Source organism: Cottoperca gobio, chromosome 12, assembly GCF_900634415.1.
Source record: "Cottoperca gobio chromosome 12, fCotGob3.1, whole genome shotgun sequence".
Taxonomy (NCBI): domain Eukaryota; kingdom Metazoa; phylum Chordata; class Actinopteri; order Perciformes; family Bovichtidae; genus Cottoperca; species Cottoperca gobio.
Window position 1 is genome coordinate 1,507,931 of NC_041366.1, and position 14,252 is coordinate 1,522,182.

The following is a 14,252-nucleotide window of genomic DNA, read 5'->3' on the forward strand; positions in this document are numbered from 1 at the left end:
CCACAATGCCTAAAATACAAATTCTCCACCGTTTTCTTTATTGGTAAGGTAATATCAGTGTTGTTTTCTTATGTTTTAGGTGAAGTTCAGTGAGTTAACCATCGATATGTTCCGCATGCTTCAAGCTTTGGAGAGGGAACCTGTAAACCTGGCCACACAGACCTCGAAACAAGGAACGCTGGTGAGTGTCATGTCTGAAGATAGGGTACTTGTGATGGAGTGCTTTTAGTGAATTAATGTTTTTACAACATGAAGAGAAAAGCCCTCAGCTGCTATGGTTCTTACTTTCTGTTTTGTTTTCAGAGCAGAATATTCCGACCAAAGCAACTGTAAACATGTTATGTTCAATAAATGATGCAGTCTCTCTCCGGGCCGATCAGTAGCAAATACCTGTGTGTCACCATGTTTTGGTCTGCAGTAGTGCTGAGTGAGACGCCTCATTCCCTCAAAGAGTTGCACCAATCCCCACTAGTGTCTGAATAATTTAGGTTGACAAACGTGATGAACACATAGTTGCCTCCAAGAAGACTGGATACCCTGCCATAGATAAAGTAAACTGGAATTGAAATTTGAACAGTAATTATATAAAATATTTTCCTACAGGAACCCAATGAGAAGCCAGCTAAAAGAGAAAACCCTCACAAGTATTTGCTGTACAAGCCAACATTCAGCCAGCTTTTTACTTTCTTGTCTGCCTCTTTTAAGGTCAGTATTCACTTTAATCTTAATCTTTCTGGGTTGAATACCACTTCAATCATTGGTCTATAATAAAACATGCAATATCGTCAAGATATGTCAAATGCACAGTATCTGTCACCTGTTGGTCTGTGAAAGTGTTGCTATTTAGAGTCTTACCTTTCCCCTGCCAAATATATGTGAACATTCAAACGTTGTTTTCTGATTATTTTCTTCTTTTTACTTTTACTGATGGGGAGATTTCATAATCTGGACGCATATTTGGTTAGGTTTTCTTCTGCACCCCCCACCTGCTATTATATTATTATAATCTAACAATTTCATGTCAGCAGTTAAAGTACATGTATCACTTACACCTGACTGTGAGATTAACCCTTTTTCCCTCCATTGCCCTTATGTTCAGGAATTGCCTGCCAACAGCGTTCTGCTTGTCTACCTGTCTGCTACTGGAGTCTTCCCTACTGGACATTCAGATTATGAAGGTATAATGCTATTAGACCCCACATTTTCTTCCTAATATCATATGGAATTTTCATGAATTGTGAACATGCCACAGAACTGTTTAAATTGTTAGATCTGTTTTTAAATGAATACATATACATTCATAAATTAGTATTATGTTATATTATGTATTGTTATACATTGACAACTTAACAGGCGAATGTTGTCTAAACATGTGCATTGTCTCCATCTTAGCACAGCATTCAGCCTCTTAGCCGACGTCCACACCAGGCACTTTTTTCACATGAAAAGGACGTTTTGCACTGTAAAACTTTATAAAGGAGGCAGCTAATCTAATAATTAGCTGCTAATCATCATTTAACATCTAATAATGTTAAATGATGAAATTGCTGAGAAAATGTATTACTAATGAATTACTGTCAGAAGATGATCGTCCCTGCCTCTCTGATGATGTAACTCAGCCCTTAAGGACTTGGCGTACGGAGTATGGGCTGGTACTTTGAGAGATACCAGTTTGCCTCCTGGGTGCCGAGGTGCCTTTGAGCACCAGAGCCCCACACGTGTGTGTGTGTGTGTGTGTGTGTGTGTGTGGTGTGTGGTGTGTTAAAACAGAGTGTACATTTCACTGTGTGTACATGTGTGTGACCATTTAAAGAGGATTCAAAATCCTCCATTTCCATCATTAAGACTTCAACTGCAAAATAAGTCACTGATAAATAAAGATATCATAACTTTTACCTTATGAGTAATATAGTGTGAGCACTTGTCTGAAAAAAGCCATAACACACATTTGGGTAATGCCCATCTCTGTCTGAATGACAAAACGATATTAATCAGACAGATGAAGCCAATAAATTCATATATTCCATAAAAATCAAGTGATGAAGCTCTACTTAAATCTGACAATATTGTAAAGCAAAGCAGGTGCACCTTAAAACTGGGTTAGGCAGTTTATTTTTTAAAAGAATCCATAATAACCATATATATATATATATATATATATATATATATATATATATAGATAGATAGATAGATAGATAGATAGATAGATAGATAGATAGATAGATAGATTCAAGTGGTCTGAGAGAAACCTCAAATCCCAGTATGTCGTCTCAAAGGTCTCTACATGCCCACAAGTTTGCAAAGAAAACAGGACAGTAATTCTGATAGAATCGTCGCTATACTGTATAACTGCATCGAGATTACAATCATGATCAAGATGACATTTGAAATGAATGACTAGTACCCGTACAGGTCACTGTGCTCATGTGGTGGGAGGGGCTGCAGTATAAGAACTGTATTTTCAAAAACTTTAGTTTTTTTTGCCTTTTCCAAAAAACTGCCTACCCTGGGGTACAATTTGAATTACAATATGCTGAAAGGTTTTTATGGATTTTTTGTCCAATGACGCCAAAAATAAACTGCGTACCCCAGCTTTAACAGAGCTTAACAAAGCAATGGCCGTTGACATTGGGAAATGAGTCCCATTCTTGTGGACATTGGTTACGTATTCCATGTCATCTTTCACAGCAATCTAATTAACAACCTTACTTCTTTATCAAAGTCTTCCATAATTATTGGTAAAGCTTTTTCAAGTGTCTGAAATCTGTGTCTGGTGAATAGTTCTATCTGGTGCATCAACTTCCAGTCTTTTAAATTGATCATGTCACAATCAATCATATATATATATATGTCACAATCAATCATTTATTTTCAAGTTGAAGCAATTAAGCTTTATCTTTTTCTAAACATTTTCTATAGGACCATATGATTTTGGAGGAGTTCTCACAAATACAAATCGAGATGTGGTGAACGGAGAGACGGTGCAGAAGAGGAATCAGGCCCAGAAAGAAATGCACTGGTAATTATTGAATTGTCTAATAGATTTATTATTATTTTTCAATATGTTTATTTACCATTTTAGGTTAAGCTAAAAAAGTTAGATATGTCAATGTGTAAGAGAAGAATGCTTCCCGTGTCCACAGACCACCTCAAGAAGAAATTGAGTTTGCTTGTTGTGACTAAAGATAAATAATATCTATCTGACTCCATCAGAAGTCTGTCCTGACATTTACTTGTTTATAATGTTGCAGCCTTCATCCAGGGGACTTATTCCCTTTCACCCGGAAGCCACTTTTTGTAATTGTGGATTCTTCAAACAGCAAAGCCTACAAGGTACGTAAATAGGTCATGTACGTGGAGAAACCCCACACCTACGTATATCAGAATTATTCAATCTGTGAGTTGTTGCAGGGGCGGCATGTGACATCTTTCTCAGTCAAACCTGAACACACTGACACGATGCACGTACTTATAGATTCAGTGACCGAGGATATCATTATCCATTCCAGTCCATTGTGAATTAAATGCCTTCACCCACACGTTGCTCTTTACAACCACAGAACCATCCTGACAATTGTCATGCTTTTTTCAGTTTCAAAGTAATGCAGCGATAGTTGTCCATCCATGGGTCCACTACAAACAGAAACTGCTAATCGATCATCAAGCATCATTTTAATGGTATCACTTTGACAAAAAATTAACAAATGTAGGAAAGAAATAGAACAGACTCAAGTTGTAGCCCAAAGCTAACTTACGGACTCTGTGGCAATATTGTACTCCCTGTTTACATCCCCCAAAGCCCCCAAATTATGGGAATCATCAATTTTGTCATGCTCTGAATGTTTAATGACATTGGGTGGGGGGATTTGAAAACCTGTTGTGTATATGAACGATCACACTGAATGTATATTCTTATAATTAATGACTTTTTCTGTCTTTTTATCCTATTAGCATTTCACAAATCTGTTTGGACAGCCTCTGGTGTGCCTACTATCACCTACAGTATATCCCAAGAGTGTGCAAGGTGTGTGTCACTCTAGAGCAACAGGTCAATACATAATAAGCTTGGTGATATATTTTATAAATCCTTACTGTCAACAAATCCCATGAACAATGTGATGGTATGCAATCCTATACCCATACTATTTAGTATGCCATAAAAAGATTTAGTATTTCTAAATGCTTAGAATGTCAAAAATAGCGGGATGTCATACTGCATCTGGTAACATTTTGAAGTATGCAAGATGACACGCTTTTCTGCTCCACAATTCTTATTGGAAGATCCGTCACATCCACTGAGCTGCCAAGAGAGCACAAAGATGACTGCCTGATGCAACGGATAGATAAAAAATGAGTATGTTCCAATTGTATGCATACTGCATGCAACCTACCTATTATGTAGATGCAGTACATACTAAAAGGAAAAGTATTTTTAATACTTTCTGACTTCCGCACCCTATCAGTAGCACTACAGGCCTATTGGTTCATACTGAAGACAGAAATGGGTCACAGATAGTTCTAATAATTTATTATTTTGTTATAGGCTCAGGCATTTTCTAAAACAGATGGTCACTGTAGTTTTTTTCAAACGTTATTTAAATCGGAGGAAATGGTGCATTTGTTGGGGACTATTTTTAGCTGTTGATTAATCCACCTTTGATGTTCTCGTGACTATTTGTGGCAGCAGGACGGCGTATGTGGAATTGAGGCAATTGTGTGTGTGTGTGTGTGTGTGTGTGTGTGTGTGTTCATGTTTGTTGACAATAGGAAACATGTAGAATATCACCAGGCATATGCTTTAAATTAACAAAAAGCTGCAGTTATTTATTAGCTGGCAGTTTTACAGAATCTTAATTAAATACAAAATCTTTGATTTGGAAATCAGTCTTTCTCTATTAACCTTGGTTATTGAATTTGCAGTGTATATTTATTTTATGATGTACATTCATTCTTTTAGATAGACTTTTTATGTAATTGTTAAAGTGAAAATATGTCTCAGGTTCCATTTCTCTGCTTACCTGTTCAGATCAGTCTCAGCGTGGGAGTCTCTTCACTCTGTTCCTCTACAGCCCACTCTTGGCTTTCTCCTCTGTGTGCGGCTTAAACAGCGTGCACCGAGGCCTGTGGGAAAGGGCTCAAGAATTTCTTCTTAAAGTCTACCGTGACATTGGGCAGATGATAACTCGATCACGGACCATAGGTAGCAGATCTCCCATTCATTTTCATAACATACTAGCAGACATGAAATAATAGTGGGCCATGAAAATGTTTTTATTAAATAATTATTTTTGTTTTTCAAGTCAAACTTTATTTTATTATTTTACAGCACTAACCATGAACAGCAGTGTCCCTGCTTCATGTTTGGCAAGAGACCTTGTTTGCATGTACTTTCCCATCTCTCTCACTTCATGTCATCCCTCTGTCAACACTATAATAAAGCACAGAAATGCCCCAAGATATAAATTTAATAAAAAAGAGGTAGTTATTGCTAAGGGTGATAGATTTCAGAATCTAACGCAAGTGTCAATCTGGGCACAGATTAGGAGCCTAGGTTGCGGTCAAACCAAGTCCCGTCCCAATTGGTTTGGTACTATTTCAGGGTTCACAAGTATGCCTTGTGAGTCTAGTTACTGGGATTAATGCACTGCCTCTTGCCCATCAGCTACGTTGTCAAGTTTTATCAGGATCTACGCTATTTATGTCCCGAAGGAGGGAGATTAATGGTTATGAGCATGTGTAAATGGTCTCACTCCTCCTAGAGGATTAGTATCTGCTAGAGTAGCTGAATTTCCAGTTATGTTGTTTTCTTTATAGTTAGACTGGATGAAAGTTTACAGGATAGAGGGGGAAAATAGAAGAAACCTCCAAAAATATCAACGTGGGTGTCAGGCAGGACCAGGGCAACAGGCACAGCCATAATTCATCGATTCATGATCAGATGTAACCTTTTAATAGTGGCAACCTGCCAGATGAGACACAGAAACTCCAGGGATGATGCCCCGGATGCTGAGTTAGTAACATACATTTAAGGGACAGGATGTGCATACAGATAGAGAAGGAGAGGAGGAGAGAGAGATGGAAGTGTCAGCATAGCAGCATAACTAGGGGCTGGTCCAAGGAAAGCCTGAGCCAGCCCTAACTATAAGCTTTATTAAAGAGGAAAGTCTTTAGCCTACTCTTAAATGTGGAGAGTGTGTCTGCCTCCCGAACACAAACTGGAAGCTGGTTCCACTGGAGAGGAGCTTGATAGCTGAAGGCTCTGGCTCCCATTGTACTCTTAGAGACTCTAGGAACCACAAGTAACCCTGCAGTCTGGGAGCACAATGCTCTAGTTGGTTTTTATAAGGTACTATGAGATCTTTAACATATGCTGGAGCCTGACCATTAATTGCTTTGTAAGTCAGGAGAAGGATTTTGAATTCTATTCTGTATTTTACCGGGAGCCAGTGCAGAGCAGCTAATACAGGAGTAATATGATCCCGTTTCCTTGTTCTTGTCAATACACGTGCTGCTGCATTTTGGATTTTGGAGTTTTTCTGCATCGTTTTGAGACAGGATGTGTCTTATTTTTGCAATGTTATGTAGATGAAAGAAGACGGTCCTTGAAAAGACAGATCCTGATCAAAGATAACGCAGAGATTTCTTACGGTGGTGCTGGAGGCCAAGTTAATGCCATCCAGAGTTACTAGAAACTACAGAGTCATTAGAAAATGCGTTTCGGAGGCGTTTAGGGCTAAGTATAATAACTTCAGTTTTGTCTGTGTTTAACATCAAAAAGTTGCTAGACATCCAAGTTTTTATGTCCTTAAGGCATGCTTGAAGTTTAGCCAATTGATTGGTTTCATCTGGTTTAATTGATAGATATAATTGGGTATCATCCGCATAACAATGAAAGTTTATAGAGTGGTTCCTTATAATATTGCCCAAAGGAAGCATATATAAGGTGAATAGAATCGGTCCAAGTACAGAACCCTGCAGAACTCCAAGACTGACTTTGGCTGTCATGGAGGATCCTTTTATGCGGTTCCTTTTATGCCAACACAATGTTCCAGTCTCTGTAGTAGAATGTCATGATCAACAGTGACAAATACAGTGGTTATACAGACACGATGCACCTTCTGTTACATGGCTACATCAGTTTCCTGACAGAATTAACCATTAGTTTGTCCATTCTCCTAACAAGGTCTAATGATTATCTTCATTGATGATTATTTTCTGATTAATATCATTATGTTTTTAATTATTTAATCCTTTAGTCCAGGGGTGTCAAACTTATTTTAGTTCAGGGGCCACATACAGCACAATTTGATTTCAAGTGGGCCTGACCAGTAACATCACAGCATAATAACCTGTAAATAACCACAACTCCAAATTTTTCCCTTCGTTTTAGTGTGAAAAAAAGTGCATTCTGAAAATGTTCAAATTTTATCTTTTTACAAAACATTATGAACAAACTGAAATTTCTTAAGAGAAAAAGATGCAATTTCAACAATATTATGCCTCAGTTTATTATTTACACACGTGCATTACAACTTACAGATCACAGTGTATCTACACAACACATTTTGTCACAGGTATCTGGAACAGTAGTTTACTTTATGATCAAAATAACTAATTTTTACACTTTGCAAAGTCATCCCGCTGGCGGGGCGGTTTTGGCCCCCGGGCCGCATGTTTGACACCCCTGCTTTAGTCTATAAGATGTCATCAATTTGTTGTAGATCCATTTTCCATTGATCAACTAATAGATTAATCAATTACTAGTTTCAGCACTAAAATAAAGTTTTTCACCGTCTCCACAGATCAAGCCTTTTTGCAATTCTTTGGTGATGAGTTCCTTCGGCTGCTTCTGATCCGCTTTGTGTTCTGCTCAGCTGCACTGAGACTGCATAAACTCTTCCGGGTAAGTCACTGCTGCTGTGGTTTTCCTAAGGAAGTTGCATTGTTTATTTGATTGCCAAAGATGCATTGTATGGTTAAGAGCCCAGTACTCACGCTTGTGGTATTGAGCATATAACATGCACCTTCAGGCACGTAGCATAGTGTGTCCCACTTCTGAAAAATGCCAACACAGAATACAGGTAACCCACACTTGATGCACACTTCAGAGCATCTATTCAGAGCTAAGTGCATCCCACAAAGCATTATGGTCTACTGCACTACATCAGCATAGTTGCTGGTAATACACCTACAAGCTGGTTATAGTTATAGACAGATATAGTATTTATCCTGCTATAAAGTGTTGAAATCTGTAGGAGGTGAACTAGGTAACGTTAGCTGCCGGTGAACTGACGTTCCATAGTTTCGTTACGGTGTGTTCATGCTCTATTCAGTAAAAATTACTATTGAGCTATGGTAAATTATAACGTCATCATGACGTGTTCAAATGTAATCTTGTGAAATGTAGTTTTGGCCAGAAACTTGAATAAGTACAGTTGTTAGGAGATGTTTTCACAGTAATATAAAATAGATATTAGAGATGGAATTATGACCTGTTTAACTTCCTAACATAAACCAGTAACGGTAATGAAGGAGTGCATGTTGAAGTAAATGGGGTTTATTGGTTTGTTTTTGACCGTGGTATCGACTTGATATCGAGAACCGTGGAATTTCACTGGTATTGGTATCGACTGCTACATTTCTGGTATCGTGACCCAAGTAGAGACTTCTGTCCACAGTGAAAAACTAAACAATTCATGGCAGCTAGAAATTACAGCAAAACACTTTTGTTCCAGTCAATATTATTCCTTTAAAGCATGTTTGTTGTGATATTTGAGTTGGTGGTGTTTGATGTGTGCTTGCAGGAGTCCAAGAGTTTCCCCGAGTCGTACCCTGAGCTCCCTAAACAGGATACAGTGGAGAGCAGCCTTCTACAGAAGCATATTTTGGAGCTTGCGACCATGCTGGACGTGCAGAACCTATTTTGGGATGATCCACTGGAAGCCTACTAACCTCTTGTCACAGGGCAAAATGGCACACATGTACATACAGACTCAACTGCCAGAGCCCTCACAGTTGTCTTGGTTTTTCATCTTTTTCTTTTTTACAGGTAATGAAATAACTGATTCAGCACATACAAGTTAATGTCCTGCATTTAACGGTTACTTGTGGTAGCAAATGCAGTGCAACATTAAAATGTTCACATAGATAAGCCAGAGAGTTGAATATAGTATAAATTCTACATTTTGAGTCTCAGTCGCGTAAATAAAAGCATCATGTAAGACATAAGGGTAAACAAACAAGTGAGAGGCTGCAAATAACTTTTCTACTCACCATTCCCCATCCAAATGTAAAGTTAAGAACTGCAGCCTCTAACTATATTCCCCATGTCAGATAATTGTTGGCAGTCTTGTTTTTGTGTTTTTTTATTTTAATTTATAATATTTATCAATGTTTTTTAGAGTGAAGGCTGTGTAAGCCTTAAGGATGTGACTTTATCTGTATGAAGGTACTGCAGTATGTTGAGAGAACACAGCGCTAAAGAAAACCCTTCACTGCGTCAGTAAATATTAAAAACAATTATAATGTTGGCACATTAATCGCACACGAGGTTGGAATTGGAAAGATTTCACCAAAAACGTTATTACTGGTATTTGCCAAACAGTGCTTGCTGTGTAACAGCTTAAGTTGTAGCAGGCTGAGGTGCATGAGGTCATGTTCTGCTTCGTGCTGTAGCTCCTCATTAGTTGTAAAGATATCACACTCTTTCTTGGCATTAACCAGCAATCCATATAATACCTTTAATAGTCCATTGTTAAGGCTTTGTGCATTTTGAAAGAGGTTGTTATTGCGTTTCCATATCACTGTGCTGTATTTGCATGCAAAAAGGCAAAGAAATGTATCCATTTAGTTGTTTTATCCACAAAGAATGACCTCCGCCTTTAAGGATGGAGCCAGTGCATGTGTTGCATGGGCCCGTATATTTTGTAGTTGTGTAAACAAATGAAGACAATCTAGTTTGATAACAGAGGGAATGAAGGAAGGTAGCATGGTATGCACACCAGCATTTTTTCACCGACAACATTCACCATTCTGTTTATTACTTAAATGACACCAAAACACCTCTGTATCCTAAATGATGAAGGATGCCGGGTGCATGACTGGAATACCATTGGCAGCACCAGTCATCTTCCTCATGCAGACAGGTCACTGACATGTCCGCTTCATGGGTTTTAATTTGACCTTTGATCCACTGCTTCAAGCTAACAGACGCTGCCATCTCTGTGGGTTACTGGCATCACACAAAGATCAAATGTAGTGAAAAGAGGGGAAGCTCGGGTGGAGCCGAGGGGATGAACATTCCCTGCATTGTAAAACATCCCAGGACCATCATTCATCCCTCTCTCTTCCAGTCGTTTCTGTCTCCACCTTTTGTCAGACAAAGATCTACAGATATTCATCGGGCCCTGAATCAAAGAAGGGTCAGAGAACGGTTGAACCTGAACAAAAACAGCTCGCACTTCCAGAGACAGTCTAACGAGCCTTTCATTCACTTGATGTATTGCTTCTGTTTGAGTTTTGTTCTGCAGTAGACCGCTGTCAGACTGGTGCCAGAATGAAATCCCCCACGCTGTCTCACAGTGCGGATATTTCTTTCCACACTCACAGCTGATGGCAGAATTAAGAGAACCCAGAGTTCTGGTTAGTGGAGAAAAGGTGTGCTTGTTGTTCAGTGGTCATGAGAAAACCAGAAGAATTTCCACAATCAATTCATCGATAGGTTCTAAATTTAGACTAAATAATTGGTGTGCAAATAAAAAATGAACAATGTATTAATATTATATTTAGCTTCACAGAACAGAAGGTTTTGATGCAGCTCCATGCTGCTGCAGGTTTCTCAATTGTCATCAGTAATAGGTACCATTGTAAACTAGCAGAATGGCCCAGAGATGGCAGAGTCTGTCAGCATGTGTCCGTCCAATACTTTGACCCTTACAAGGATATTTCAAGTGTCTGAAGTGGGAGGAAACTGCTGATTTGCTAAAAGGTAGATTCCTAAAGAATTTGATTCCTGCCTAAACATTTGGTTCAAGACAGAGAAACTACTGACTACAAAATGTGCCGTGTTGTGATGCTGAGACTGAAAGCAGCTGACCGTTAACTGCCCTGACCACAATGTAAAACAACGCAGCGAAGCAGGAAGTAGCTAAACCAGCTGGATGGGATTAAGGTTTTTGAATTGACAGAAATGATAAGAACACTATTTTTTAGGGTTTCTTATAGTTATTGCCGTCGGTAGAGTATGTGTACAAATAATGTAAAGCAATGTTTTGGCACAGATGTGTTTGTTCAGTATTTAGCAAGTCTATGAAATGTGTTATGAAATATGAAGTTAAACTTAAGAAGGAGCAAAATGTTAATGAGGCCAGTTTGTTCTTTGGCCATTTTTCTAAGTATGTTACATTCCAACTGTCCAAGGACTTGAAGAGAGGCAGAGGAAAACTACCGCTGTTTTCTCCATTTTACATTTGTCTGGGAAAGTGAGCCGTTTCTACATTTTCTTCATTTTCCATTGTAACGTCAACCTCCACGTTCCCTTGTGTTGAGGATTAAGATATTGTAGGCTTGCACTTTATGAAGTTTAATATTGTTATGATCTTGTTGTTGTGCTTTTGGGGGGGGAAAAAGAGAAAAGATCCTTCATGTGAGTGTTCTTCATGCCAGCCCTTCACACTGGTGACCTTCTTTTTTACAAAGTGAAATGTGTGTCAGTGATTTCAAACTTTTCATGTGCTGTCACTTTTTGAACAGCCTCTGCCTGAAATGTGTCAAACGTGTTGGCTGAGTTCCAAAAAGTCTTGAATATGCAGCATTTCCATGTTCAGTTCCATTTAAGAAATCCATGTGCTTTATAGGCAGTGGTGCTCTAAAAACAATGCTGTCGGTGCAACGCAGGTCATGATCCTAAAGGAATATCAACAACAAGACTAACATTTCACATGTTTGGATTTCAATCCGGAAAGAATAGGTGAAGAAATGTCAGATATTGACAAGTTTGTACGTTTAGTCTCAAAAACGTGTGTTAATATGTTTCTAACATGTTGTACGGTATGCTCCCTGAACTGAACATCTATTAAAATATCAAAGGCACAAAATAAGCATTATTTAATAGAAACCCCAAACAGTGCAGTGACAGTGTACTCTGATCATAATCATCACTATAAAAGAAACATGACTTTGAGCTTCTGGTGACGCCGCAGTGATTCATATTTTCTACAATCATGAACACAACCAGTTAATTTATGATGTAGTACCAGTGGGATCATTAGTGCAGAAAAAGTATGAATCTGAATGCGCTTGTTGTATTCCCTCACCTGCTCCTTGAAAAAGGATTGTGCTTTGTGTGTGTGAATATTTGTTCACACACACAAAGATACCCAGCAGCTTGTGGAGCATCACTGGGGCAACAGTGTAAATTGATTCTGAGGAAAATGGCATTTCCTGCTTCACTCATAACTGATGGGTGTGTCAGAGCAGAGTACCCAAAGTCGTACATTTGTTTTAACACAAGATCTTAGGGAGAAATCTTATGTTGTCGAGATGATTTGTGCAAACCACATACTAAGAAGGTATTTACTTGTGAAAACAAGACACTAACTTCTGCCAACTGGATAACTGAAGAAGATGGCTTGAGCAAGCAAGTTCTAAAGATATTCAGATAACTTGAATATAATTATTATGTGCTTATGTGCCAACAAGATATTAACGTGCGCAAATAAGATGATTGATGTGTTTGTGCATTTCAAGTGTTTGGTGGCTGATCTACAACATCACAGATCATATTCTACTCGTGGATCATAAAGATGATGATAAACCCATTCAAGCAACATAAGCTTTCTCTTTACCTATAACCTATTGTAAGAATAGTTTACAAACTGCTGAGTGTTCAAAGATATTTCTAGTGGTTCATGTTGTACGACCTGATTTTGCCTTATTGTATAAAAGTTTTTTTGGAGAATTTGAGATATCAAAATATACTTACTTTTGCATTCCTGGACCCATATCGGGGTTTGTTGTCTTTTTCTTATTCCCATGCATAACAGTTCAAACTTAGATAAACATAGATGATGTTTCAAGCAGCTAAAATAAAGTTTCCTTGCAGAAAATGTCTCTGCTACATAAAACATAATCAGTCAAAATTCATACCGAGAAGAAAAGCAGATGAGCATTGATATGCCAGTTACTAAAACAGCAACAGGGAGGGTTTGAAGGTGTTAGGCGTGAGGTCTGGTGAGACTAATCAGTGCTCACCAAGCATAACCAGAGCACAAGAAATCTACTTATTTTTGACGAGCACAAAAGCCACAGCTCCATATAATGGAACCCACATCCACTGAGAAGCATGTTGAAGCCTCTTGGGAACACAACACAAATAACTGCCGACTGATCAATCCTGTTTTCTCCCCCAGGTATGCAGGGGTCATTTCTACCTTTTTATACTTGTGTATAAATGTCCAAAAGATGGGTGCAGCCTTCCTTTATAGCAACATGTGTGACTTGCTTATTGTGATTTTGAGTCAGTGTCAAAATGTCAAATGTATTTTCAAAAATTCTGTTTTAAAAAATGCACAGAGGATTTTCTCTGTAAGCAGCATGTTTGTTTAGAATAGAAAGTGCCAAAGACTGGTGTACTCTTGCTTTCCCATCTTAACAATGATTGAGATCAATTATTGTATCAGATGGTTTTTTGGGGGGGTTTCTGTGTTGCCAGAAAGAGCCAATAAATAAAAAGAAAATGTGGCTTCATAAAAAGACTGAGTGTCTTTGTTGTGGGACTGGGAAGGATGTATAAATGCACTGCTCAGTTACCATTAGTTTGTCAAGACAATTTAAAAACATTTACCAATCAAACTACATAAAGATCCACGGCAAGTGCATGTACAGATCTACAGTAGTTTATTACAGGGTGGAGGCCGACAGCAAGGATCCGTTGGTGCATTTAAAAGCAGTTTTAGGAAAATAATACTTTCTAAATATTGTATCAAGAGGATGTATTTGAGTAGAAAGGTTTATAGTTTGGAACTGCTATCAGCAGCGGGTCAACTAGTGTACTCAGCTGTTTTATCCATTTTGATTGTAAAGTCTGATTTATTAATAGTTCTTAAGCACATTCTGTGTCTGTCAACATGCTGTAATCTGACAGCAGCAGCTGTAGTTAAAACCATAAAAGCTTTAGACTATAGGAGATCTAAATGAACTTGCTGATGCAGATGTGGTTAAATGAGAACGTATGTGAAAGGTATCCCCGTACA

At 38.3% G+C, this 14,252-nt stretch overlaps 1 protein-coding gene across 2 annotated transcripts in view; it reads left to right on the forward strand.

Moving 5' to 3' along the window:
* scai (suppressor of cancer cell invasion) overlaps window positions 1-13,741 on the forward strand; it is a 42,077-nt gene extending 28,336 nt beyond the window's left edge. Inside the window, exons 9-17 of one of the 2 annotated variants that reach the window (XM_029444785.1) lie at window positions 80-181; window positions 604-705; window positions 1,100-1,178; window positions 2,920-3,019; window positions 3,252-3,333; window positions 3,952-4,024; window positions 5,027-5,200; window positions 7,803-7,903; window positions 8,805-13,741. In XM_029444785.1, the coding sequence (XP_029300645.1) occupies window positions 80-181; window positions 604-705; window positions 1,100-1,178; window positions 2,920-3,019; window positions 3,252-3,333; window positions 3,952-4,024; window positions 5,027-5,200; window positions 7,803-7,903; window positions 8,805-8,951 (960 nt within the window). In that variant the 3' untranslated portion in view covers window positions 8,952-13,741. The remainder of the gene's footprint in view (window positions 1-79; window positions 182-603; window positions 706-1,099; window positions 1,179-2,919; window positions 3,020-3,251; window positions 3,334-3,951; window positions 4,025-5,026; window positions 5,201-7,802; window positions 7,904-8,804) is intronic. The other variant, XM_029444786.1, reaches the window with a different exon arrangement.
* Window positions 13,742-14,252: the final 511 nt, after the last annotated feature.